The 27500-nt window shown below is 38.8% G+C and overlaps 2 protein-coding genes across 3 annotated transcripts in view; both read left to right on the forward strand.

Annotated features, from left to right (window-relative positions):
- Nucleotides 1-11153, forward strand: part of LOC145481178 (gamma-aminobutyric acid receptor subunit beta-3-like) — a 52878-nt gene extending 41725 nt beyond the window's left edge. The window contains exon 10 of the mRNA XM_081459603.1: nt 10778-11153. The gene's annotated coding sequence lies outside the window, so the exon portion shown is untranslated. The remainder of the gene's footprint in view (nt 1-10777) is intronic.
- Nucleotides 6129-10784, forward strand: LOC145481187 (uncharacterized). 2 transcript variants are annotated; one of them, XM_081459614.1, is made up of 4 exons: nt 6129-6204; nt 6705-6780; nt 8697-9296; nt 9806-10784. In XM_081459614.1, the coding sequence occupies exons 2-4, from the start codon at nt 6717-6719 to the stop codon at nt 9994-9996; spliced, it is 855 nt and encodes a 284-aa protein (XP_081315740.1). In that variant the 5' UTR covers nt 6129-6204; nt 6705-6716; the 3' UTR covers nt 9997-10784. The 2 variants fall into 2 exon arrangements, with proteins under 2 accessions (XP_081315740.1, XP_081315739.1); XM_081459613.1 differs by lacking the exons at nt 6129-6204; nt 6705-6780 and having other exon boundaries at nt 7086-9296.
- Nucleotides 11154-27500: the final 16347 nt, after the last annotated feature.

Raw genomic sequence — 27500 nt, forward strand, 5'->3', positions numbered from 1 at the left:
ATCATTATACTTATATAATGAATATCTCTTGTTAAGTTCAACTTTATATCTCACGATCGAGTGAGCACAGCGAACTCGAGAGATATAGAGCTGAACACTCGAAGAGATATTCCATATCTAAGCGCGCCCCGGTACTGGAAATCACTAAAGATAAGTAAACTAACTGATGAAAACCTTTGGTTTGTTCGTCTAGTGAGTGTGCATTAAACGTTAATTGTCAAGGTGCACGTCTATCCCTTCTAGCAGGTGGAGTCACTTTCATTTCGATGGAATTTGTCTACTTCGAAACCGCTCTCATTGTGCCAGAGCAAATGACAAATTTTGTTGAATTTCAAATAACGGTCCTGTAAGTTTAACTTACGGGAATAAATGTCATCCAGGCTTCTTTTTTTTTTTTTTTTTTTTTTTTTTTTTTTCACCATTTTACCATAGAGTTTGTGGGATTTATTCCCCAGAGCCTCGTGCTGAGGTCTTTGTGTTAGGCTAAATTTTAATATATCGAATTTGGACTAGCGCAATCACATCACAGAATTGTACCCAACAAAACAGTTAAACACCACCTTGGTTTGACTTGGGAGTCGGAAGTGGAGCTGGAGGTCGAGACAGGGAACAGCGCTGGGAATTGTGGATTGTGGATTGTGGATTGTGGATTTTTCATTTTTATTTTTATTTATTTATTTATTTATTTATTTATTTATTTATTTTGCAAGATGGACTTTGCCTGTTTCCACCGCATTTTACAGGTCCAACAAGCTCAGCAACTAACTCATTCATTTTATTTTTATTTTATCAGCTTTGCCTTTATGATACCAAAAAAAAAAAAAAAAAAGAAACATTACAATCAATATGTGGAGGTTTGGCAGGGACATCGCAACAGCTAAGTAGCCAATCACTGCGGGCCCGTTCACTATGTTTGTTTATGTTAATTACAAAAGAGAAGCATTAAGTTTTATTAAGTATTTATTAAAATCACTGACCATTTCCCTCTTTCTTATTGCAGCGGAGAAAGATGATATTTTCTCAGCGAAAAAAAAATTCTTTCCGACAGAGAAGAAGAAATTCGGCCGACATGGTTATAGTAATGATAGGTTGCTAAACATTTACCCCACTGAAAATTCCGGAAATCTCGGTCGGAACGTAAATGGTAAGATCACTGCAGAGCAATAGAAACTCTTTGTCCTCGAACAACTAAATCTTTAGTACATGTAGTGTTATCCTTGCCCTCCACTGTTATGACTATTATAGGGAGTTCTTTTGGATATCTTGGTAATGTGTCTGCAAGTTCCTGGATATCTTGTGGGAAATTAATGCAATGAACTTTATAGGCTCTTTGTCCACCTGGCTTTGTGTAAACACTGATAACTGGAAAAGCGCGAGCAATTAACATCTCTCTCTATTTGGATTACACCTTGTAATATTCTTTTGGAACTTGAGCTGGTACCATGCTGTTTTGAACCGAAAACTTTATAATACCGTTTTTATATCTTACAAATCTTGGACAAACGTAGTCTACTTCTTTTTTGTTTTTTTTATTGACAATGGCCATGCCTCATGGCAAACTCGGTAATGCCAGATTTTGAAAATCATGGACTCGTGAAACCTCTTTATATTAATTGCTGCCCACTCCTGATGGTGAAATTGTCCATACGTTTAATTTTAGCACCCAATAGAGAAAGATACTTATCTTCACTTGCTACAGAACAATGTTTTGTTCTTTTTTCAATGAACTCTGCTACTGCTTCACATGTAGCTTGATTGTTAACGATTTCCATTTTACATACAGGGTCGTTTAAGTCACTTTTCTTTCTTTTTCTATATTCCTTCATGTACTCTTTGTTCTTGATACTTTTTCTCAGTTTATCTGCTTCATTTGTAGTCAATTTTTTTTATTATTATACTGCCCCCTGCACTGATTTTCATGAGATCTCTTCTTTAGTTTACCTATGTCCTTTGTAACATCTGAGTTTTTGTTTCCGTATTCCTTCAGGTATTTTTGTTGTGTATCAAACTTAAGTCTCTTGTCAGTTTCCTTTATTTCTGATCGTGTCCTTTTTCTCTTCTTAAACGTATCATCTTGTTTACTTTTTCCTCAATTTGATATGGAGACGAGTTGTATTTGCCTGATTTAAAAAACATGTAAGGCACCTGAGATTGTGTTCCACCCTGCATGGTTTCATAGCATTTGTCTGGTGAAAAAACTACTTGACTTGGGTTATTTGTCTGTAAATCAGTTTCATTTGTGGATGAAGACTTTTCAAATACAGTAAAAAACCAACCATTAGGATAATTATTCAAAAGATCCTGAATTGAAGTGAAACTTCTGACTAACACACGCAAATCATCAGTATATATCCATTCAGTGTGATTATTTGTAGCTACTGTTAAATGATGACTTGCACAGCGTACCATGCCTTTCAGTTCATAACTTTGACCTAATACATCCATGATGTGAAGAAAGTATACTTGATTGATACAAGTTGAAGCAAGCTCTATAGGTAAAAATTCTGGAAGGATAACAAAATGTTGCAGCACTATAACATCCCCACAATGGTGTTGACACAAACCACAGAATAGTGCTTTGCTACTTGGAAGTATTGCCTCAGAAACATAATTCTCAAATAAGCTGTTACCCCAGTTTTGGCATGCCAAGTAATATAAATAACAAATATACTTGTATTTTTTTTTTTATGATTTCATTGTTGAACAATGAGCAAACGGACTGATTTCTCTCTTTTACCAAAACAAGGGATTGCAATTCCTGGGTCATAACTCCAACTGTGCTTAATTTTAATATGTCGCTAAATACAGTATATGCAGACATTGTAGCAAATGAGTTACAATGCTGTCTCAAATAAGCCCAAAAAGGTTCTCGAATAAGGGCCATATCTGTCTCCACATTACAACTTTGTAAATGCACACATGCTTCAAATAAGGTTTGAAAACACTCATTACGCTCAACATGTTGCAACGAATCTCTAAAAATAGCAAAAGTGAGTTCAAGAAAGGAGTCAACTGCACAATAAAACCTGCCTGAGTGAGTTAGGAGGGGGGCATTGGTGTAAATTAGAAACGGAAAAACCGAAGAAAAAACCATCCAAAACCGCAAAACCGCAACGTATTGTCTGTCAACGCTGCTCGATCGAACTTTCAGTTCGAATATGGGGAACACGCTCGTTTAATTCTGTGGGAAACACGTTCGATTAAACACGTTTGATTTTGTGTCTTGAACACTAGCCGAGATTTGCTCTAATTCCGACAGTTTTCCTCAATATTGTCCCTCGGTTTTTTTCAATATTTGTTATAAATATACAGTTCTTAAAGAAACGCTGCCCGATTTGAACTTCCAGTAACTTTCAGGGACACACTGGTTCGATTGATGAACACGCTCATTCAATGATTCTGTGGCGAACACGCTGGTTCGATTTCGTGTCTCGAACACTGGATTTGCTCTAGTTCCAACAGTTTTCCTCAATATTCGAATTAGATGAAGAGTTTTGTAAAGGCACGCTGGCCGATTGAACTTCAGTTTAATAAGGACAAAGCTTGAGGGAACACGCTAGTTCGATTGATGAACACGCTGGTTCAAGTCAGTAGCGAACACGCTGGTTCTATTGGTCTCTCAACCACTGTATAACACGCTAGTTCTATTGGTCTCTCGATCACTGTATAGTCTGAGAAATTGTTCACAGTTCAATAAGGACAACAGCAAAGAAAACACACACCTTCTACTACGACAGACGCTTCCACATCAAACACGAACCGCCCGAACGTGTCTAGGTGTACCGCCTCCTGATTGGCTAAAAACTATAATCTAACACGTCTTTTCATTTACGCGAATAGTTCCGTCCTTCCAATAGCTGGTCGGGTTTTCGCATGACGTCACTAAAATTCGAACTACAAAACTATTGATCTTCCTGAGATTTCACTTAAATGATGTATAAGAGCAGCTGAAAACTAATATTCACACAAATTTTCGCTCCGAATGGATTCTTGGTTTTGTGTTAAACTACGCTTGAATTTCTAAGCTTTTGCACGACGCGGCATTTACATGACGACCTGGAGAGCTGTCATGATGGTTAAAAGAGTGACTTATTTCGGGGAACTTGGCTATCTGAACAATTCATGTCTTGGAAAAAATATTATTTTAATGTTTTAGAGTTCCTTGAGAGATAAATTTACGCTTTTGTAGCAAAACTCAGTGACAGATGTTTCTGTTGGTTTCCGGCCGCCATGTTGGTGCCCATACGGGTGGGCACCACCATGGCGTCTCCATACAAACCTCTATAAATTTGGGTAAAAAATTTCTCCGCATATCTCGCATAAGAAAAATTGCTGTGACCAGAATTTTGGCGTGAGTCTTTGCATATTTACCTTCTTTCATTTCCCAGATTCTGGACTTTATTTATTGACCGGTTTTGATTTTGATTTTGATCTATTTTGAATTGCGTGGCACTGAAAACCAGCAATTGGCTAAAACCGAGGACAACCTTACACCTTACACTCACACTTACACTTTCAGAGCTCGATCGAGAATTTTTCTGCATGCAGCTTTCTTCGCGCGGCACTATTTTCTGCCGCCTCACCAGCCGAGCGTCTTCGCTCGGCTGGCTCGTTGGCAATAAAAAATCAGTGTAAAATGCGAGAACTGCACAGGTAAAAGCCATTAGCCTAATTTTTCCCGTAAATGGAACAATAAAGACAGCCATTAGGAAATTATGTTTAAAATGCACAGGTAAAACGCCCCAATTTTTGACTCGTAACTTAAGGTTAATGGACGATTGAAATGGGGGCGAGGGTTAGAAAGGTTCCAAACAGGTACTCGATTGTTTCTGACTGCTTACGTTTACTTACTATGCATATATAACTACCAAGAAAAAATAACTTCTTCTAAGATTCGACTGCTTTTCCTGTTTATCGACCGGCTAAAGTTTATAATTCTTGTTGCACCCAAAGATCTTTCCACCAATAAACTGCTGATAACAACCAAAGATAAGATAACTAGTCACGTGATTATTTCATTTTTCGATGAAAAATCGTATGCATTCACTTCAAGAAAGTCCACTTTAAACAGAATCTCCTTGTGTAATTAAACGAGTCTCTCCCTCCATTTCCTGCTTTTTGAAATGTTGAGTTGGTTGTGTTCCCTAACGTTGCGAAATACGAGAATTGGAGTGGTTAACACACCTTGCAATGTCCCGATAGCGCCAAAAAACAATCATATTAGCAAATTCTATTTAAACTGCACAGGTCATAAAACGCCTCTATTGATAATTTCGTAACGAGAAGATGGGAACAAACAGTACGAAAAAAATTAAAACACGGAAGATTTCAGATTAAATTTCCATCGTTTTTTTTTTTTATTATTATTATTTTTTATTCAATAGGTCATTTCAACCAAGTTATTCATATGATTCTCATTTTGTTTAGAGTTAGTACTCATTTACCTTTTTAGTCCTTATTTTACAAAACCATTGTCTAGGGTTTCCAGTCAAAACGCAAAAATTCCACGCCATCCCCTTAACACAACAGATAAAACGGCTCATGCGATCTGTTCTTCGACTGAAATTTGCATGTTTTATCAAAGAAAGTCATACTTTAACCCAATTTCCTGTTTTCTGTTCTTTCAAGCGTCGAGTTGCTTATTAGTGGTGTTAACCTCACTAATCTAAATGAGCGTGAAATATGAGAACTGCTGAGCTTAAAGCCATTAGCGTAATTTGTCCTCTAAATGCAACAAAAGGAGGTATTAGCTAATTATGTTTGGAATGCACAGGTTAAACTCCCCCATTGTTTGATTGGTAAACATGAGAAGGTTAAAAGATATGAAAGAAAGGATCCGTAAGCAGGTACTACATTATTTCTGACTGCTTATTACCTTAGTCCCTTTACTCTATGTGAAGGGTCCTGCATGAAAAAATATATTTTCCTAAGCTTTAAACTTCGTTGTCTACTGGAGTTGAGGCTTCTGATTATTGCAACATTAAATGAGTTAAAGGCTAGTTAATTATTAAAAAGATCCATCGTAACCTGTTAAGATGCTCTACTAATATGATCATTTTGAAACTTTTCGTTATAATCAATTATGAATGAGATGTCTGTGCCTTTATAGCTGCCCAAGGGAACGACATGTTTCATTTCAAGTTCTCTAGCAATAGAAGAATTAACAACGAAAAGTTCACTGAAGTTCAAGGATTTCGAGAGCCGGTAAGTGAAGCTGCCAGCTGAGATAAATCTTAATAGAGAATAGATGACTTTAACTTGTATATGTGCGCTTTCGTGTTGTCGACAACAAAGTAGCTTTAAAAGTGCTGGAATCCTAATTTCTGTTTGTCCATTTAGATAATGAAATGTTCTCTTTATAACTTAATTCACATCCCTGAAACAATTATCGCCCCACTCTAGATTTAGAGGTATGAAATTGTTTTGTAATAAAGAAAAATGATTACCTCGTCGGTTCAGTGTAGAAAAAAAACTGGTTTATTCCTGAAAGCTACTGCTGAGCCAATGTTTGTCTGCTAACAGGGATTGAACATACCTTGGTCTTCGGATCCCGTTAACGCCTGACAAAAAATAAAATGGTATTTTTACAATAACTGTCTAATTTCTCACGCGTTGATTGGCTCTTTTTTATCATCAATAAGGGTACAGACGGATAAATTTTAATAACTTTGACAATGTGAAAGTTCTTTTCCTTTCGATAGCAGAAATCGTAAGACATGTTTGTATCTCGGGTACTGGCAATTGCCTTTCTGCAACTCTACTTCGTGGAGGAAATTTCAGGTTTGTTGCTTATATTTTAATTTTTTTTCTTTATTTATTTATAAAGGATACTGTAGTAAATTTAAATGGCTCCCGAAAGATCATAACAAGGGGAAATTGGGAAATCAAACATTTTGACATTTACTTACTTTACACCTTTTTTGTAATTATTTTAATTATCGCATTACTTGTTTGTGTAGTTCTTTATTAGCGTTTTTATTTATTAACCTGTTAATTTATTGTTATTTACTTACTTACTTACTTACTTACTTACTTACTTACTTGTTTTTATCTAGAAGCAACCGCGCAACCAAGATATTTAATAGTAATTTGCTTCGTGTTTTGTTTTATTTATTTTCTCATTTATTGTCGAGAAAGGGAATAGATAATTTCGAATAACAAACTGAACTCAACTTTTTTGTTTAGGATGATTATCAGTTTCTATTTAGTAACAAGTCGAATTACCGATATTTGAGATATATCTATACTTTGCCACCGGACAGAAGCTAAAGGATAGACAAATAAATATTAAGCAACCTGTTGGTCGTTTGACATACTTGCCTTTCTTTACTTCAATGCATGCAAAACCTTTTTGTAGTTGATTTTCTACTTCTCCACCAAACCTCGTGTCACTTTGGTTTTACGCGGTTTCCGTACGCGTTATTGGTCGACATTAAAAACCTGATCAAAGACGTGACGAGCGTCGTATTTGATCCTCGCTAACAGCGGGTACATCACAGATCAATCTCCCTCTTCAACAGAAGTAATATGGTATCCATATAATCAAGGGCCCGGTTCGTTGTTTAAATGAGGTTTGTAACAATGGATCATGTCGCAAAATATTGCGCACGCGTCGTTGGTTATAATCAAACATCCGAAGGCAAAATTAATGAATTTTCTCCTGGCTTATATCTCTGTTAAAAGCAATTCAACCTGTTCTCGCTATTTTTTAAACAGGAATTCAAACTATAGTCGTCCATCTTTTTGACTTTTGGTGTGTCAATGGTTGGTCACGTAACTTAACGTTGTTAATACTAAGGATGTTTTCAAGAAGTGTTTTACAGAAATTTAGAGTCTTGCAAGGCACAATATGTGTTTTAAAGAGATTTTGGAATTTGCAAAGTCGGCACAGTGCTCTCATCTACATATGTCTCCTCACTTTCTTCAATACATTCTGGACCGTTCTGATATTTCTGAAAAAAAAGTTTGTGAAATCCAAGACGGCAGATCTTTTGAGATGCATGTGAATTCATTCGCGCGTAATATGGCGAAATGACTGACATGTGGTTATCACTAAAGTTACCATCTTTGGATACTTTACATGCCATGCATTACTTTTGAGTCGATACTCCGAAGCGAAACGCGAAGGACCTAACAGGCAACCTAGGAAAGAGATTGAAGAGAGGATACTTCCACTCGTAGCCGCTTTACAAATAATAGAGCGTAAATTGGATAATAAGGTGTTGTAATATGATCACGTTCCTTGGTAGTACAAGAGAGGAAAATATCTTAATGGTAAGTACCGGATTTTTTCTCGAAATGACTTTTCACATGAATAAACATGAAAAACATGGGTTAAGTTTCTGCAGTTACCATATGCTAATGAGGGTAAATTTTGACCCAATATGGTCTAAGCTCTCGTAAACGACCACCTAGGCTTGACATTTTGGGTAGTCGCTTACGGGAGGTTGGACTGTATTTGCTAATGAGGTAAAATTGTGACCCAATATGGTCTAAGCTCTCGTAAGCGACCGCTTCCCGTAAGCTCTTACGGGAGGTTCGATCGTAATTACTGGAAATATAGATGATACACTTACAGTATTGGCTGCCTGGAATAACCATAGGGGCTAGCGGATCCAGGCATCATGCGTTCTGCAGGAGACTGAGAGAATCGATCACAGATGCTGATATTATTGCTATTTTTTTGTTGTTCTTAGGACAACTTCCAGTAACTATGGGGATATTTTCCGGGCGTAAAGATCCAGAATGGGTGATTCCAGGCACTCATCCGAAGATGGTGAAAATCCAACTACTTCTGGTTGCCGCAGAAAAGGCTAAAACCTTTCACCCTAAAAAAAAAATGCCACCAAGGTTGGGTTACAAGGGGTTCATCGTAGTATACAAAAATGCAAAGCGCTTGATTTTGGGCCCGAAAACGGTGGATCTTCAAGAAGCTCTGTTCGCGACCAGGCCAGCAGGCACGATACCAGATACGATCGTGGCGGAAATTCTAGAGACGATCAAAGCAGGAACTGTACTCCCCATGAAACCTGTTCGAAGGAAGCGTTATGCACCGCCGTTTAACCCAGCTCCCTATATGTTTGACGACGTGAGAGAGGACAACAACTGCTACAATTACGCAAACATCAGAATCACCGACACCTATGCACAGCCTGGTAGAGGTGCAGGAGCACTCTTTATCGCACTTACTGGCGCTGCAGTGCAAGCTGGTGCAATCGCCGATGGATTGGCTGTTGTTGCGAACGGCAACTTCCCTGTAGGACCAAGACATGTGGTGGCTCTTGTAATTTGGCCCGGTAAGTGCAAATCACATTTAGTAATCCACAATTCGACGATATTCTCCCATGCCATTGTGATAAACTTTTGACAACTTTGCGGATAGAGTATCCCAGTAGTATTCTGATGCAAACTGTGCAATTTGATTTTTTGAGTACGAGTTACTCATTTTCAGCCTTTATACACGTAGTTCACCACCAAATGTTCTTCGTGTGGGCTGCTTCTCCGGCTTCTAATGCAAAGAAAAGAGCCAAAAATATTTTGAGAACAATTTTGCTTTACTTGACCGATATAACGTGAACTCAAAGAGTGATCTTGTAGCTTATAATTATTATTAGGCCTGCAGTTCACAGTGACTATAATGGATCTGTAGACGATCATTCGCAATTTTCATTGGCAAAAATCTTTGGAAATTACAGACGACTAGGCATGACAACCAAGTCCGTACTTTTCGCCTGTCGTGACCAAATTTTATACTTGATAAAATACTTAATTAGAGACTTACTTATCTTGTTCCTTTCATCTCTAGGAGTCGACTTTCACTTCTTCCTTAGAGATAACGATGGTCATTGGTCTCATAAGCCTGGCGAGACCAGTGTCACCCGAACTGATAACTCGGGTAATTTGATTAATGATCCGTCCGCAGCGGGTGTTGACATGAACGGGTACGTATTTCACTGTTTCATGACCACCAATAGGAACACTGTCAATATCCTTTAATCATCTGTAATTGAGTGGTTACATCAGCAAATACCAGCCAATAGCTCTGTAAATGCGGTTTGGCAAATAAAAGAGTACTAATTACTCACTTTCTGTGTCAACTGACATAGTTTCTGAAACATCTTTGCCCATTATTAGGAGTCATTTCTCCTCTGAACAAGGATCGAGAAGGCCTGTCCCGTGTTTAAGTCGTCGTTATAGAATTGGGAGAACGAGAAATGCTATGCGGTGAACACCAATCACTGACGATAGTCATCAAAACTTTTTCTGGATCTCTTTTTCTAGTGGTGACCTCATGGATAGTGCGCTCGCGTCTGGATCTTGGGCAAGACACTTTGCTCTCACAGTGCCTCTCTCCAACTAGGCACAATCGAACCTCTCTATACGGACACTTCCCTAATACGGACAGTTTCCTATGTACTGACAAAATTCTCATACATTAATTTCCTCTAAAAAAAAATACCTCTATAATACGGACCCTCCCTAAAACGGATAAAGGACGCTAAATCTCGGCCCTGGGGAGCAAATCTAAACAAATTTAACCTCTTTATTACGGACACTCCAGGGGCCAGGTGTCGATAATTTGCGGCATGTACCGTTTCCTGTCGGAGGTTATAAAAACATTGACACTTTATCATTTTGCGATACGAATACCAGAACATGTCAAAATGTTAGTTTTCAAAACTCAAATTTACAAATGCAAACACTCCAAGCTGTCAGTGGAGACTTAAAAGTGACGTCATCATACTGTCCTCTCCAATACGAACACCTCGCTAATAAGGACACTTATTATATGGCAAGCTCCGCGAGCGGGCAAGATGAATCAAATCCTGCGCTGTGATTGGCTACCCGAGCGGGCAAGATGGAGCTATCTTGCCCGCTCGGGACTACCCGCCGTGTCCCGCAAGAAAAATTTTCCCGAAAGCCATATAATAAATCCTTTATTGACCAAGCTTGTTCGGTCAAGATGGCTGGATATTGGCCTCGTTCTTTTTTTGCGAGTTTATGGACCTCGACTCCGTCTCGGTCCATAAACTCGCAAAAAGAGAACTTGGCCAATATCCAGCCATCTTGACCGAACAAGCTTGGTCAATAACCCATATTTCTCTCTGCCCTTCGGAGTCCGTATCAGAGAGGTTCGACTGTATACAAATGGGTACGACGAGTGTGTGTGTGTGTGTGTGGGGGGGGGGGGGGGGGGGGCTGTCCCTGCGATAGACGAGCATCCATGTAGGGGGGAAAGTAGAAATACTCTTAGTCGCGTCATGCTACAGAAACCGGAGATAAACGCCCACCTTCATGATGGGCACCTTGGCTCGTGTGCAGACGTTTTTTCTACTTTTTCTATAGTCCTCCTAAAAGCTGCTTTTCTGTTTTTCTTTTTTTCATACATGAATCGATGGAAACATGAGAAAATGTTTATATTGCTCTTAAAATGTAAATTCTCTCTTCAAATGGTACCGCAATAATCTGCTCTCCCCACATCCTAGAAAGACCGAATTTATGTTAATGCAACGCTAATTCGGCAACGCAATTATTTCACAAGTGGCCTCTCAGGCTAGATTTTTAGGCCCTGAAATTGATAGTGAGCTCAAGTGGCACAAGTATGTTCAAGAGATAAATAAGACATTAATAAAGAAACTAAATCTACTGAAATCATTTCATTTTTCTTATGGCGCTGCACCTATCCCTCTGATTTATTCGTTAAACGTTAGACGAGTTACAATTACAGGCAGAAGTTCTGTTTTAACATTCTATGCTCTAAGACCAATACACTAAAGAAACTCATTGCCTATGTTGGGGCCAAACTTTGAAACAAGCAAGGTTAACAATGAAGTTAGAAATATTGGCTCACTTGATACTTTTAAAGGAGCATTCGGGAAAATGCCGCGTGGATTTTACAGTTTTTAAATACTATATAATTATATTTTTTTTCCATATAAACTCTTGGTCTTCGACCATCGTAGCTTGATTAAAAATATAAAACAAACAGCGGTGATAAACATTTTAAAAACATGCATTTTATGAACTTGACGTTTCGTATGCTAGTCAACATACATTTCCAAAAGTATAACCGTTAAAATTTTTGGAAAGCTATTTATACACCCAAGTCTAGTCTAGCTCCTCTAGACTTCAATCATGTCTGCTCTGTAATCGAAAACAAGGCTTTCAAGATCAAGGAGCGAGATTCAAGCAAGCTTGAAAAGAAGTTTGGTAATCTCAAAAGAAAGTTTGGAATTCCGAAAGTTTCAAATTTAAATAGCGACGACATGCATCATCTTCAACTATTCCCATCGCGTGCTTATTGAAGTTGAGAAACCGTTTTGGCACGTGGTTTACGTTTCTGTTTGCCCCCTAAAGACGTTGACAAGTATGATGTACACAGGAACCCGTTGTATGATGTCAGGAGGCTCCTGATGATGTTAAATGTTCCTTTGAGCTTCTCTGTCGTGATCTTGTTAAATTGAACGTTCCATTGACTAGCGAAAAATCAAGATCGTCTAAGAAATCAACTGAAGAATATTTCCTACAATTATATTTATTCCTTTAACTTTCCTAAACGAAAGAACATCCTCAGCAAGGATGGATGGAGGGCCCTAAATGATTTACGCAGTGATGACAGCATCATAATTACGAAACCGGACAAAGGAAATGGCATTGTTATTGTTAGCAGACTTGAAACAAAATGAAACAGCTGCTTTCTGATAACGCCAAATTCAAACCATTGACACATAATCCCACTAAAGCTAGAGAGGAGAGCCGCTTTCTTCCTACCTCCGCAAACTACGAAAGGATGAAATAATTGATGACACAGTTTTCCAGAAGATTTTACCCGGTGGGTCCTCCCCAGGTGTTTCAGTTATATTGCCTCCCAAAGGTTCACAAGACTGGATGCCCCTTCCGCCCTGTTGTTTCCTCAGTGAACACGCACAATTACAACGTAGACAGAAAAACATCTTCAGTAGAAATTTAAGACGTTTCAACGGAAACTGTCTGTAAAATGAACAATGAAAAAGCTTTCTTAATAAAGTAAGAGCTTTCCACTGCTGACATTGGCATTCAAGGCTGGCTGTTAATCCTGAATAAATAAGGTCTCCTTAACCTTACAATGGTAGTCAGTCTTACCAGACGCCAAAATGTCAAAATGGTCCCATTTGATGTTGTGACCAGTTGTTTTAACGTGATCAGCAATAGCAGAAGAGTGATCATGTTTCAAAAGGGCCTTGAAGTGTTCCGTTTTCCGGTCGTGGAGTCTTCGCTTCGTTTTCCCAATGTAGAAATCATTGCAGTCCCAACAACTAGCTTTATAAATGACTTTGGATAATAGGCCCTTTGCAGCTGGGGTCACGTGACCAAATTTTTCCCATAAAATTTTTATATTATGGGCTTTAACTTAAAGAATGCCAGAAATGGAAAGAGCGCATCGAAAATACCAAAATGGCCAAGTTTGAGGCCCGTGGAATTAAAGAGTAAGTTTATATGACTGTTTGAATTTTCAGAAAATTTAGGGGATTTGTATGGAAAATGTTGCTGGAGAGCAAGGCCTTGTTCTCCAACAACTTTTTCGATACAAATCTTCTTATTCTTTTAAAAATTTGGAGCGTCATAAAATCTCCTTCTTTAATGATGGGGGCCTCAAACTTGGCCATTTTGATATTTTCGATGCGCTCTTTCCATTTCTGGCATTCTTTAAGTTGTAGCCCATAATTTTATGAAAAATAGGTCACGTGATGGCTTAGCTGCAAAGGGCCTATTGTGATCGGTTGAGACGGTCCTTGTATGGGAAGAAGGATTTGATGCGCCGGGAGTTTTGAAAAATAACTTTGACATTAACAAAAGAGTAGAAACGATTTACACAAGATTTAAGACGCTTGGTAATATGATTGCTATGGAGACCTATATTTGGTAATAAAATAAAAACATCTTTTTGGGGGACTGTTGCTACGGGTTCATTTGGCTTGTTCTTGTTCTTGTTCAGGACATCATTGATATTAAAAGTGATGATGCAAGAATGTCCAATAACGGAATCTCTCTGGCTTGTTCAATTTCAATGGTGAATTTGATGCTATTGTGACGGCTGTTGAGGTACTTCAAAAACTCATTAGCAGTGTCTTTGCTGTCAAGCATGGAAAAAGTGTCATCAACTGATATCTATACCAAAGTGTAGGGTGAAATCTGGGACTGTTAATTATACATTTTCGTGACACATGAAAATGTTAGCCAAAACGGGGCCTAAAGGTGAGCCCATGGCAACACCGTCAATCTGGTCGAAATACTGACCATCGAGGATAAAGTGGCTTTTCTTTGTGGCAAACTCTAACAATTTCTTTAAAACAGGACGAGGTATTGCAGGGGAATCAGGAAGGGCGTACAACTTGTCTAGACAAATTTGTATTGTTTGATCGAGTGGCACATTTGTAAACAACGAACAGACATCGAAAGAGCACATTATTCCATTATTATGTTTGTAAGATTTAGGGAAGGTACGTTTTTTATTGAGGGGAGGAGGGGGGGGGGGGGGGTTCGGGGTATTTTAGAAATTTTGGGGGAAAAAAGTCGTGACCCTCCCACTTCCCAGAATGGACTAATGCATGACCCTTCACAAATACCTACACCTCCTCCAAGACAAAAATAACCGGAGGTGAAAATAACTAACCGGGAGTGTTATTCATATAACCGCGTCTGTACACAAAGCAGTTAATTGCGTGGCGTGTGATTGCACGGTGAAAACTTGAAAATGGGCAAGGATGTGCGAGGAATAGAAAGAGGGAAATGCGCTTGTGGTGAGTGCGAGGATTTCATGAGGTCAGATGGAGCAACTTGTGGCTATTGTGGCTGTTTGCCGACTCGGCATTCTAAAAAGGATGCCCGCTACTCCTCTGACTCTGTTGGTGGCACATCGGGTGCGGGAACAAGTGAAAGTGAAAGTGAAAGTCCAGAGAGGTGGAAAGAAGGTTCCCGAACCCAAAGAGCGAATATACTGAATTCCCAAATAGTATTATGCCAAAATTCTACCTGTCCTTTTGGACCACTTGTCCCTACAAGGAACGCTTTCGCTGCTGTTTCGTGGCTGAAAGAAAGCGCCATTGGGAAGTTCGCGAGGCTTTGAAAACAATAAATTACAAGTTGGCTTTTGTGACTTCTGATAATCCAGCAGCTGCCGGGAGATTCATGGAGGAAAATTTTAGCGCAAAACGCCACGACGCTACCACGATTAGTTAAGAACAACATTGATGACCTTTCGTAGCTGTAGGTCAAAATCGATGAGCTGAATGCGAAAGTAACTGAAGATGATAATGCGCTGTTCGATTAAGCGACATGGAGTAATTTTTTCCCTGCCAAAAAAACTGTGACCCTCCCCCGGTGCGAATAAAAGGTTTGACCCTCCCCAATTTGTAAAAAAAATTACTAATGATCCTCCCCTCCGAAGCCCCGGCCGCTATTTAAATTTGAAACTTTCGGAATTCCAAACTTTCGTTTGAGATTACCAAACTTCTTTTCAAGCTTGCTTGAATCTCGCTCCTTGGTCTTGGAAGCCTTGTTTTCGATTACCGAGCAGACATGATTGAAGTCTAGAGGAGCTAAACTAGACTTGGGTGTATAAATAGCTTTCCAAAAATTTTAACGGTTATACTTTTGGAAATGTATGTTGACTAGCATACGAAACGTCAAGTTCATAAAATGCATGTTTTTAAAATGTTTATCACCGCTGTTTGTTTTATATATTTTTTCAGTTATTGTTTTTTTTAGTTTTATTTTTTTATCGTATTATTTCTGTAATCAGTAGTTCTCTTTTTTGTAAATACCTTTTAGATGGGATTTTAGATAGTTGAATAATTTTTAGACACAATCACATCAGGGTTGCTGTTACATCTTTATCGTGTATAGATAAATGCTTTACCTCACCTTACCTTTCATTACGTCGAAAACTCACACTAGCTATAGTAAGGGGGTTTCTATTATAACAATGAGGGAACTATGGGCTGATGGTTGCTCACTGTGATTTTATTGAAAAATTAAAAAACGTGAAAGAAACAATGCCGGCATGTAAACTAAGTTCGAGAGCTTATATGTATTTTCTTGGGAGGAGAAAACAATTATCCTAATACAATGGTCAGCCACTAGGCCCGAAAAACTCTATTTTCCTTCTGTTCAAGATCAAGAAAAACCGAGCTAAATCTCCATGATGTGGCAGAGCCGAAAATCACTATTATGTAGATAAGGGACCTGAAGTAAATTGTTTTCACCACAGAAGTCTTTTTAGTTATGCAAACGCATTCATTCATTCTTTCATTCTTTCAATTGATCGTTGTGTTACTTTTTTAGACTAATTAACTATTTAACAAATTGACGTCAGTTTTTTATACGTCTCTCCTCTTATTGATGATAAATTCCGTCATAACATTTTCAAAGTGGCTGTGGAACCACGAGCCACGGGCGGGTGGTTCCACAGTAAACTTTTGACCATGTTATGACGCAATTTATCATCAATAAAAGGACAGACGCATAAAAAAAGACGTCAATATGTTTTTTTCCAATAACAAGACCCCAGTAGGGTCAAATGCCGGGAATAAATGAGGGGAAAAGACGGCGTACACTAGCCGCAAACAAAAATAAGTGAATTTCCCTCAAAATGACGTGAACATTGTCAATAGCTTTTCTCGCTTTTTGATTATCTATTTAAAAAAGTCCATAAAATCTCATTGGTTAAAAAGTTGCTAGTTTGACAGCTAAAAGTTGAACTTGGAAGCTTGAATAAATTAAAATTTTATCCGTCTGTACTCTTATTGATGTTAAAAAAAGAGCTAAACAGCGCGCGAGAAAGTAGACAGTTATTGTAAAAATACCATTCTATTTTTTCTTAGGCGTTAACAGGATCCGAACACCAAGTTATATTCAATCCCTGTTAGCAGACAAACATTGACTCAGCATTGGCTTTCAGGAATAAACCACTTTTTTTTCTACACTGTACCGACGAGGTAATTATTTTTCCCTTATTACAAAACAATTTCATACCTCTATATCTAGAGTGGGGCGATAATTGCTTCAGGGATGTGAATTAAGTTAAAACAACAACAACAGCAAAAAACATTTAATTATCTAAATGGACAAACAGAAATCAGGATTCCAGCACTTTTAAAGCTACTCTGTTGTCGACAATGCAATACGAAAGTGCACAGATACAAATTAAAGTTATCTATTCTCTATTAAGAGTTATCTCAGCTGGCAGCTTCACTTACCGGCTCTCGAAATCCTTGAACTTCAGTGACCTTTTCCTTGCTCTTCTACTGCTAGAGAAGTTGAAATGAAGCATGTCGTTCCCTTGGGTAGCTATAAAGGCACAGATATCTCATTCATAATTGATTATAACGAAAAGTTTCAAAATGATCATATTAGTGGAGCATCTTAACAGGTTCCGATGGAACATTTGAATAATTAACTAGCCTTAAACGCGCTGTAATGTTGCAATAATCAGAAGCCTCAACTCCAGCAGACAGTGAAGTTTAAAGCTTAGAAAAATATATATTTTTTCAAGCAGGACCCTTTACACAGGGTGAAGGGACTAAGGTAATAAGCAGTCAGAAACAATGCAGTACCTGCTTACGGACCATTCCTTTCATATCTTTTAGCCTTGTCATGTTTACCGATCAAACAATGGGAAAATTTAACCTGTGCATTTCAAAATTAACATAATTTGTTAATGCCTCCTTTTGTTGCATTTACAGGACAAATTACGCTAATGGCTTTTAGCTCAGCCGTTCTCATATTTCACGCTCATTTAGATTAGTTGGGTTACCACCACTAAGGAATAAGTTGACGCTTGAAAGAGCAGAAAACAGGAAATTGGGTTAAAGTATGCCTTTCTTTATATAAAACATGCAAATCTCAGTCGATGCGCGGATGGCATGAGCCGTTTTATCTGTTGTGTTAAGGGGATAGCGTGGAAGTTTTGCTTGTTGACTGGAAAGCCTTGACAATGGTTTTGTAAAATAAAGACTACAAATGAAAACTAACTCTAAACAAAATGAGAGTCATATGATTAACTTGATCCATATGACCTATTGAATGAAAAAAAAAAAAAAAAAACGATGGAAATTTAATCTGGAATCTTTCGTGTTTTAATTGTTTTCTTACTTTTTGTTCCCATCTTCTCGTTACGAATCTAACAATGGAGGTGCTTTATGACCTGTTCAATTTAAACTGCATTTGCTGATACGATTTTTTATTTTGTTGTTGTTTTTTTTTTGGCACTATCGGGACATGGCACGGTGTGTTAACCGCTCGAATTCTCGTATTTCGCGACGTTACCAAATTAACAACCAACTCAACATTCCAAAAAGCAGGAAATGGAAGGGGAGACTCGTTTAATTACACAAGGAGATCCTGTTTAAAGTGGACTTTCTTTAAGTGAATGCATACGATTTTTATAAATCGAAAAATGAAATAATCACGTGACTGATTATCTTATCTTTGGCTGTTATCAACAGTTTATGTGGAAATATCTTTGAGTGAACAAGAATTATAAACTTTAGCCGGTCAATAAACAGGAAAACCAACCAAATCTTATAAGCAATTATTTTTAATTGCGAGATATTTCTCGCAATTAATATATCCAGAGCTCCACAAGGTTTCGCACTAGTTTGCTGAAGAGAAAGGTAGGACAATGGACGATAAACAACTGTTTGAGATAAATGGCCACAAATATGACGATTTTATTTGAAAACATCAATTGAAATCTCTTCAGGAAAGGTGGGGAAGAAAAATCCAGGCCACAGAAATGTGGCAACCTCACCAAGACGCCAATGGAGCTCTCGGAAGAAAAACAAACGTGGAAGGGACCACGTAGCCCATGTCTAGCCAACGTCAGGGAAACAAACCTGATAACGTACCTGGTGACAGGTCTGCAATAAGACCGGTAAAAATGGCAAAAGCTTAACTTAAGACAAGCACCCTAGAGGCCTGTAACAACGATAATGAAATGACAATGAAGAAGCAGTCCAAAATCTGACCTCCAGCATTGCCTTTATCGATGTCAGTACTATAACTAAAACAAGCACACTACAGATTTAAGAAACGATGGCATGAAGTATCAAACTAAAATTAAGTAATAGTAAGAAAGGAGCTTAATCCCCAGGAAATAGAGACAAACAATTAAGAAGCAGTCCAATAGCTGGCCTTCTACATTGCCCTACAAATAGCGATGCTACTATTACCTATCAATAACAAGTAAATGATTTCAGTGACAAAGGAAATAGAGCAAAAGAAGGACAGGCAATGAAGACGCAGTCCACTAGCTGACCTTCTACATTGGCCGACCGAACAGTGTTACGAAGATAAGAACCACTACATTGTAGTTAGAAGCCATCAAACGCAAGTATGACCACAACTCGAGTTATGAACTAAGTAAAAGTAAATGAAAGTATCAATCAAGAAGCAGTCTCATGTGACCCTCGTCACTGACCCCGTTAAGGATCGATTACGGCTAATTTAACGTTACTCGCTGTAACAGCTCGATTTACCGATACGGCGTATCAATTTGTGGACAAAGTGTCGGACCTAATGTTTTCTCACACAACAAGGTAGTATTCGCATGATTAAAATAACAATAACAAACTTCGAGCATAATACCGACCATCGTCCATTTGACATTTTAAGAGGTTGTCTCTGTAAAAACCGACGACTGATTTTACTTCAAAAATTCGATATTTCTCATAAGCTGGGATTTCAAAGCCCTTACCTAGTCAATCACTAAAATGAGCTTTACTTGATTGAAAATTCTAACTGAATTTTTCTAGGATTGATAGAAGTTTGGTCCGCTCGACACAAGTTGCGTACCTGCCGAAACTGGAAAAATAGCACATATTGCCGGCGCTCTAAAAAAATTAATATTCGCTCAAAAGTGCCAATTCTTTTTCTCAACTATAGATATATCATAGCAGTTTGTTTAGTCATGTTGCAATTATAATTCAATGTTGATTCTTCAACGGTTAAAAGAAGATTTTCTGCCCGTTAAATCGAGTTTTGAACCAAACACGAAAATAGCTCTACTTTGACGGCACGTTTTAAAAATTTGGCACCTGTTTGAAACTGCTGAACTACATGAATAGAAAGAATAAATGGCCCTTAATTTAAAACAATAATAAAATTTGTCTGCCCACCACGTTTTCAAAGCTAACGACCGCTTAACGTTCAGGAAATTTTGAAAATATCCCATTCAGTAACTAACATACTCGTCTTTGTAAAGTGCTCCGAAATATTTACGTAAATCCCTTACCTGGCTTCAAGGTTAAACTTTTGGTCCTTTGTAGCGATCCTTGAAACCTAGGTAGCATTAAAACTGCCAGCTTTTCCTTCCAGTTGTAGGTTTGTGTCCAAGGTACATTTATACGTTCCTCACCTGTGCCGAGCGTAGCGGCCACATACTTCGATGTTCTCTGTATTACTGACCATTCAATTTGTTTTCCTCGAAGCCGGTTTAGTCACGTAGAGTCCTCTTGAAAGGTTTGTAGAAGTACTCTTTTACACAACTCTCGACACACATACATGTATGAACAGTAAACGGCGATCCGGGAATCCAAGGAAAGATTGATAAATGCCACGGCCATTCTGTGTTTACAACAGGTATTTTTAATTCCCAATCTCCCCCATGAGTATCACATTATTGATTCCCGTGATACTCACGGGAAGATTGGAACTAAAACAAAAAAGCGTTAAAGGATCAACATTGAATTATAATTGCAACATGGTTAAACAAACTGCTATGATATATCTATAGTTGAGAAAAAGAATTGGCACTTTCGAGCGAATATTATTTTTTTTAGAGCGCCGGCAATATGTGCTATTTTTCCAGTTTCGGCAGGCACGCAACTTGTGTCGAGCGGACCAAACTTCAATAAATCCTAGAAAAATTCAATTAGAATTTTTAATCAAGTAAAAGTTATTTTAGTGATTGACTAGGTAAGGGCTTTGAAATCCCAGCTTGTGAGAAAAATCGAAATTTCGAAATAAAATCAGTGGTCGGTTTTTACAGAGACAGCCTCTTAATAGCACGTGAGGATCTCTTGCCCCTATGCACAGTTCAAGCCATGATAGAATTTTGTAAGCTTAGGGGCACTCACGCGGGCCCACTTTTCTGCCATGGTGACACAAGCCCAATCACGGTGGGTCAGTTTAACGCCGAACTTCATAGCTGCTTGAGGTTTTGCGGTCTAGATACGAACAGGTACAAAGGTCATAGCTTTCCAATTGGGGCTGTCTGTCATGCGGCCGACAAAGGTTTCTCTGATGCTCATATTTGCGCGCTTGGCCGCTGGAAATCCGATGCCTCTAAAAGGCTATCTTTAAAACGGGGAACGGGGAATCAGGGAATGGAAATGGAGAATGGGAACGGGGAACGGGGAACGGGGAACGGGGAACGGGGAACGGGGAATCTTTAACATGGGGAATCTTTAAAATGGGGAATCTTTAAAGCGGGAATCTTTAAACTGGGGAATCTTTAAAAGCGGGAATCTTTAAAATTGGGAATCTTTAAAAGCGGGAATCTTTAAAATGGGGAATCTTTAAAAGCGGGAATCTTTAAAATTGGGAATCTTTAAAAGCGGGAATCTTTAAAATGGGGAATCTTTAAAAGCGGGAATCTTTAAAAGCGGATGATTTCTTGTCAACCACTGTTTCGACTTTCCGTCCTTGTTCCTGGTTTTTGTGATAAAAACGGCTCCAAACGACCCTTCCCCTATCACATCTTGTTCGCCGAGATCATTCCACTTAAACTGTGGAAGACCTTCAAAGCGACTGATTCTTTCTTCTTTAAAGTGAATGCAATGGGCACTTGTAATTGTCTTCGCATGACTGCATAGCGTAGAAAGAGGTATCATTAAGCACGCAATGACGGATTATACGCGAAATTCGCCGTCACATCGTTCGGGCATCGAGCATCGAATTAGTTGATTGCTGGTTTTCAGTGTCACGCCATTCAAAATAAATCAAAATCAAAATCAAAACAGTTCAAATGATAAAGTCCAGAATCTTGAAGAGAAAGAAGGTAAATATGCAAAGGCTTTCGCCAAGATTCAGGTCACAGCAATGTTTCTACGCAAGATATGCGGAGAATTTTTTTACCCAAATTTATAGAGATTTTGATGGAGACGCCATGCTGGCGCCCATCTGGATGGCGGCCGGAAACCAACAGAAACATCTGTCACTGAGTTTTGCTACAAAAGCGTGAATTTATCTCTTCAGGAACTCAAAAACATTTTAAAAATAATACTTTTTCTAAGACATGAACTGCTCAGATAGCCAAATTCCCCGGAATAAGTCACTCTTTTAACCAACATGACAGCTTTCTTGCCCGTCATGTAATTGCCGCGTCACGCAAAAGCTTGGAAATTCAAAGCGTAGTCTATTACATAGCCTGCGTAGCAAGCGTTTCTGTGGGGTGCGGGAGCAAAGAATTACAACGCGAAAAATGGAGCGAGTAAAAGAGGGGGGAGGGGGAGGGGAAGGAAGGAAGGAGACGCTTGCAGACAAACCCCTGGATTTTGAAAACCGCCCACTTGGCGTTTTATGCCTGAGTGCGCATACTGAGATTTCGTGCTGTCATCGGCTGTCATAAATTAACCAATAAAATCTTCGGCCTTCCGTAGCGGAAGTGAACTTTGAACCAAAATAAACTTTAACTTGTCAAAATATGTCTGAAACAACGAGCGCACGGTGGGAACGGAGAAATCTCGATGAATTAAATTTGGTAATTTATGATCAAGCTGTATTCCTACTCAATCCGTCTAAAAGGAAGGACTGCAAGGGTTAAGTTTTAGCACAAATCTGCCAGAAAGTTAAAATGTGAGAGGTATTCAAGTCGCGTTTATACTCCTTGTGCTCGCAAGATTCCAAATCTTGGATCACTGTATTCATTATAAACACTCTTGTTCTTTGGCCATTTCAACTGTATTCATTCGTCCAGAAATCGATACAAGGTAAATTAGCAAGTCAACTCCCACAAAGGCAACTCCAGTAAAGAAGCGTTTGCTGGAAACGCCAGATCCGCAAATCGGTGCGAGTGTTATCGTCTGTAGCAAAAACAAACAACGGAAAGTCTTCTCGGAAAACTTTGGAATTTGGGCAGGAGAGGCTTCAAACATCTGAGAGGGAAAATAACGATAATCTTGACCAGTATCTGAATAAAGATAATCTTCCCCTAGACGGCCTCCAAGTCGAAGTTGTTTATAAAATGTCCTCGTAAGAATTCCCCGCGACAAGACGACTAAATTTTTGGTAAGGCAAATATGTAACAAAAACTTGCACGCCGCAGCTAACACGATAACAAATCATTCAGAATTGTACCCAGAGGTTCTAAATGCTGTCATTAAAAAATGTTTCTAATGAAATGTCAGAGTACCTACGACAACATGTTGCTTTGTAACAAGCCAGACGAAATCATCAGGTTTTCCTACGTAGTAGTGCGAATTTTCTGTCCCGTGGTTTATTATCTTGCAGTATCTTGTCCTTGGCGCATGTGGCATTCAAGAAAGTGATGTTAAAATTAAAGGAACAGCTGAAAATTGTGTCGTGCTCGCTTCTGCAGGCTTCGAAAAAACCAAAGCGTCGCCATTGCACTACAGGATTTCTACCGTACTGTCGAAGCTGACGACTAAATCCTCGTTCAGCGAGAAAAGTTAAAGCGTTTTGTAAACAAGCTTCGAACGCGTCTTCCCCTTTTGTCTGGCACTCAACGGTATTCAAATACTTTTTTTTTTTTTTTTGGCTCTCGCCCCATTTTCCGCGCAGACAAAACACCGAAAATCCCGTCCCTCGGTCTTTCTTTGCTTCAAAACCCCACGGAAACGCTTGCTACGCAGGCTATCTATTACAAAACCAAGAACCCACTTGGAGCAAAAACTTGTATGACTATTAGTTTTCAGCTGCTCTTACACATCATGAAAGTAAAATCTCAGGATGATTAATAGTTTTGTAGTTTGAATTTTAGCGACGTCATGTGAAAACCAGATTTAGGGCACTGTTGATTTATCGATTAAACAACCAAAAACGTGTTTTCCCTGTCATATCTTTGTCGTTAAGTCGTAAGTCCTTCCATTAGCACATGATAAGGCTACGACAAATATCCATCGCTGCGAAATTAAACGTCACAATCCGGAGTTAAGGTAAATCCAGGCAGTTCGATTCTTTGGTCGGTCTAGCGGATTTCAAAGAGTGAGAATCGAGATTTGAACCGCTCCATTATCCCGCTAAACCGATGTGCTTTAATAGCGTGCAATAAAATTACAATGAATAAATTCCACAACTGTCTCTGTTGCTGTTGAGTTGATACATGAGAAAGAACAAATAACTTCCGGTGGGAGACTGAGAGGTTCTCGTTCACTTTTCGGTAAAGATTAACGCTATTAAATATTCCCCACTTTAAAGATTCCCCGTTTTAAAGATTCCCGCTTTTAAAGATTCCCCATTTTAAAGATTCCCGCTTTTAAAGATTCCCCATTTTAAAGATTCCCGCTTTTAAAGATTCCCCATTTTAAAGATTCCCGCTTTTAAAGATTCCCGTTTTCAAAGATTCCCCATTTTAAAGATTCCCGCTTTTAAAGATTCCTCATTTTAAAGATTCGCCGTTCCCCGTTCCTCATTCCCCATTCCTATTCCCTGATTCCCTGATTCCCCGTTCCCCGTTTTAAAGATAGCCCCTCTAAAATTTACATTAGGTCCGACACTTTGTCCGCAAAGTGATACACTGTATCAGTAAATCGAGCAGTTACAGCAAGTAACGTTAAATTAGCCGTAATCGATCGTTAACGGGGTCAGTGACGAGGGTCAGATAAGAGACTACATCTTCATTGATACTTTCATTTACTTTTACTTAGTTCATAACTCAAATTGAAGTCGTTAACATACTTGCGTTTGTTAGCTTCTAAGTATAGTGTAGTGAGGGGGATGAATAGGTTTTCGGATCGACGGATTTGGCCTTAAAGAGCGCACGGATTGTGGATTTTCGCCGTTAATCGAGCGGATTCGTGGATTTTGAAAACACTATGGATCGTGGATCAGCTGTGAATTTTGGCGCTCATTCCGGATTGTGCCTGTCTTGATGTTCGGATCTTGGGTTCTAAACGAAATCTGGATCATAGATCTTTCTTCAGCCTTGGACGGTATGTTAATGAGTTCATCCAAATTATTTCTTTTTTCGAACAAAACTCATTTAAACTCAGGTGTGAGACTGTTATTGGAATTGTACTCTGTTATAGTCATCGAGCATGTTGCCTTGTTTACTATTCGTGCGAAATTACTAGTAACAATGGCAGTCACATTTATCTTTCCGGATGTAACTGTGGTTTCGAATTTAAAAAAAAATATATTGGCGGATCGACGGATTTGACGACAAAACTGCACGGATCGGCGGATTTGTATGCCCCTATTCACCCCCCTCTGTAGTGGTTTCCATCTTCCTAACACTGTTCGGCCGGCCAATGTAGAAGGTCAGCTAGTGCACTGCTTCTTCATTGCCTGTCCTTCTTTTGCATTATTTCCTTTGTCACTGAAATCATTTACTTGTTATTGATAGGTAATAGTAGCATCGCTATTTGTAGGACAATGTAGAAGGCCAGCTATTGGACTGCTTCTTAATTGTTTGTCTCTATTTCCTGGGGATTAAGTCCTTTCTTACTATTACTTAATTTTAGTTTGATACTTCATGCCATCGTTTCTTAAATCTGTAGTGTGCTTGTTTTAATTATAGTAACAAGAAGATCTTTTAGATCTTATAACCGCGCTTCTAAAATTTAATTTGTTTTCTTAGGACTACAGTCGCAACGCAGTGCCTGCGCGGTGTAGATTCCAAATATCCATTGATCACTGTAGACACCACATCACTTAATCAACACAAACTGTATTATTGCACCATCTTTCTTAGCCTTTGTGAAATCTTAAATTTAATTCTTTTTTCCATGAGTAAAGGGCTAGCAAAGGGCTAGCAAAGTAGTCACACGAGTCACAGAATTAAAGAATTACGTTATCCACGGCTATCTTTAGCACAGTGGTTATTTCCCCACCAATGACGTAATACTTGCACGTTCCGACGCGTTCTTTGCTTGGCTTGCAAATATTTAATTTTCCTTCCGATCTCTGAACTCGCTTCAATTTCACAGCACACCAATTCACTTCTCTTGTCTAAAAATACGAAAAATACTCGGGAAACTAAAAAGACTGTCGCTTCTGGCGAAATGAACCTGCAAAGTGAGCACGATGTTTTTACCACGTAGCGAAAGTGAAAGCTGCAACGTCAGCGCATTCCATGGCGAACGAAATACTTTTTTTTAGCCTAGTTATCATTCCCTTCGAATCCGACGCTTCGATAAAACCAAAAGAAAATATATTTTACACACAGTAAAGAAAACAATATCCGTAACATTGTCCGTGTATTAATGTTTCAACAGCTTTTGGCGAATAAACATATCAGGTTGCATGATTAAAAATTTGGCCGAGAAGGAGTTTGGGTCTGGTCATCGGCCCATGGCAGCGCGGTTAATAACATCGATGACGGCAATGCTGGAGGTCAGATATTGGACTGCTTCTTCATTGTCATTTCATTATCGTTGTTACATGCCCCTAGGGTGCTTGTCTAAGATAAGCTTTTGTCGTTTTTAGCGGTCCTATTGTAGACCTGTCACCAGGTACTTTATCAGGTTTGTTTCGCTGACGTCGGTTAGACATGGGCTACGTCGTCACTTCCGGGTTTGTTTTTCTTCCGAGAGCTCCACTGGTGTCTTGATGGGGTCACATTTCTGTGACCTGTGGCGGATTTGTCTTCCTCACCTTTCCTGGGGAGATTTCAATTGAAGTTTTCAAATAAAATCGTCACATTTGGGGCCATTTATCCCAAACAGTTGTTTGTCGTTCATTGTCGTACCTTTCTCTTCAGCAAAGAAGTCCAAAACCTTGTGGAGCTCTGGATATATTAATTGCGAGAAATGTCTCGTAATAAAAAACAATTTCTGTGACACGCGGCCCTTCCTGCGATCATCGTCATCCTGTGAACAGCTACATTGTCGCTGATTTTGTTTGTATAAGTAATAAATCTGTCAACAAGTAGCGTAAAATAAGTGCGACCCCAAGCTTCAAAAACTTGCCAAATTTTTGCGGATTGCCAAATTTCGCCAATCTTCAAAGAAGCCGAAGTGCTGCCTCGGAGGCTTCCAAATTTTGGCAGAGCAAACAATTTTGTTTTTTTAACCATTTAACAGTCATACTTTTTAGACATGTGTGGATAAAATTACGACCGTGGAGAAAAATATGCGAAGAGTTAATTGAGAAGTATAGTTCTTAAGACGCATGTTTCAATCACGAACGTTTTGGTTCCAACATATTGGTCTAATGCGACCACCGCCAAAATTTGGAACTTGCGAGATTTTTCCCAAATTTTTCCCTCTCCAAAAATTGGAACAATTTGAATTCGCTCACATTCGTGGCCATTTATGCCAAACAGTTGTTTATCGTCCGTT

The sequence above is a fragment of the Orbicella franksi genome, chromosome 3 (genome assembly GCF_964199315.1).
Source record: "Orbicella franksi chromosome 3, jaOrbFran1.1, whole genome shotgun sequence".
Taxonomy (NCBI): Eukaryota; Metazoa; Cnidaria; class Anthozoa; order Scleractinia; family Merulinidae; genus Orbicella; species Orbicella franksi.

What these genes read in the sequence shown, in the direction of transcription:
- LOC145481187 (XM_081459613.1), top strand. Translation starts at nt 8,564, where the DNA reads ATGATACACTTACAGTATTGGCTGCCTGGAATAACCATAGGGGCTAGC. An exon ending in GGCTCTTGTAATTTGGCCCG is followed by an intron (nt 9,297 to 9,805) that starts GTAAGTGCAAAT and finishes TTTCATCTCTAG; the next exon opens with GAGTCGACTTTCACTTCTTC.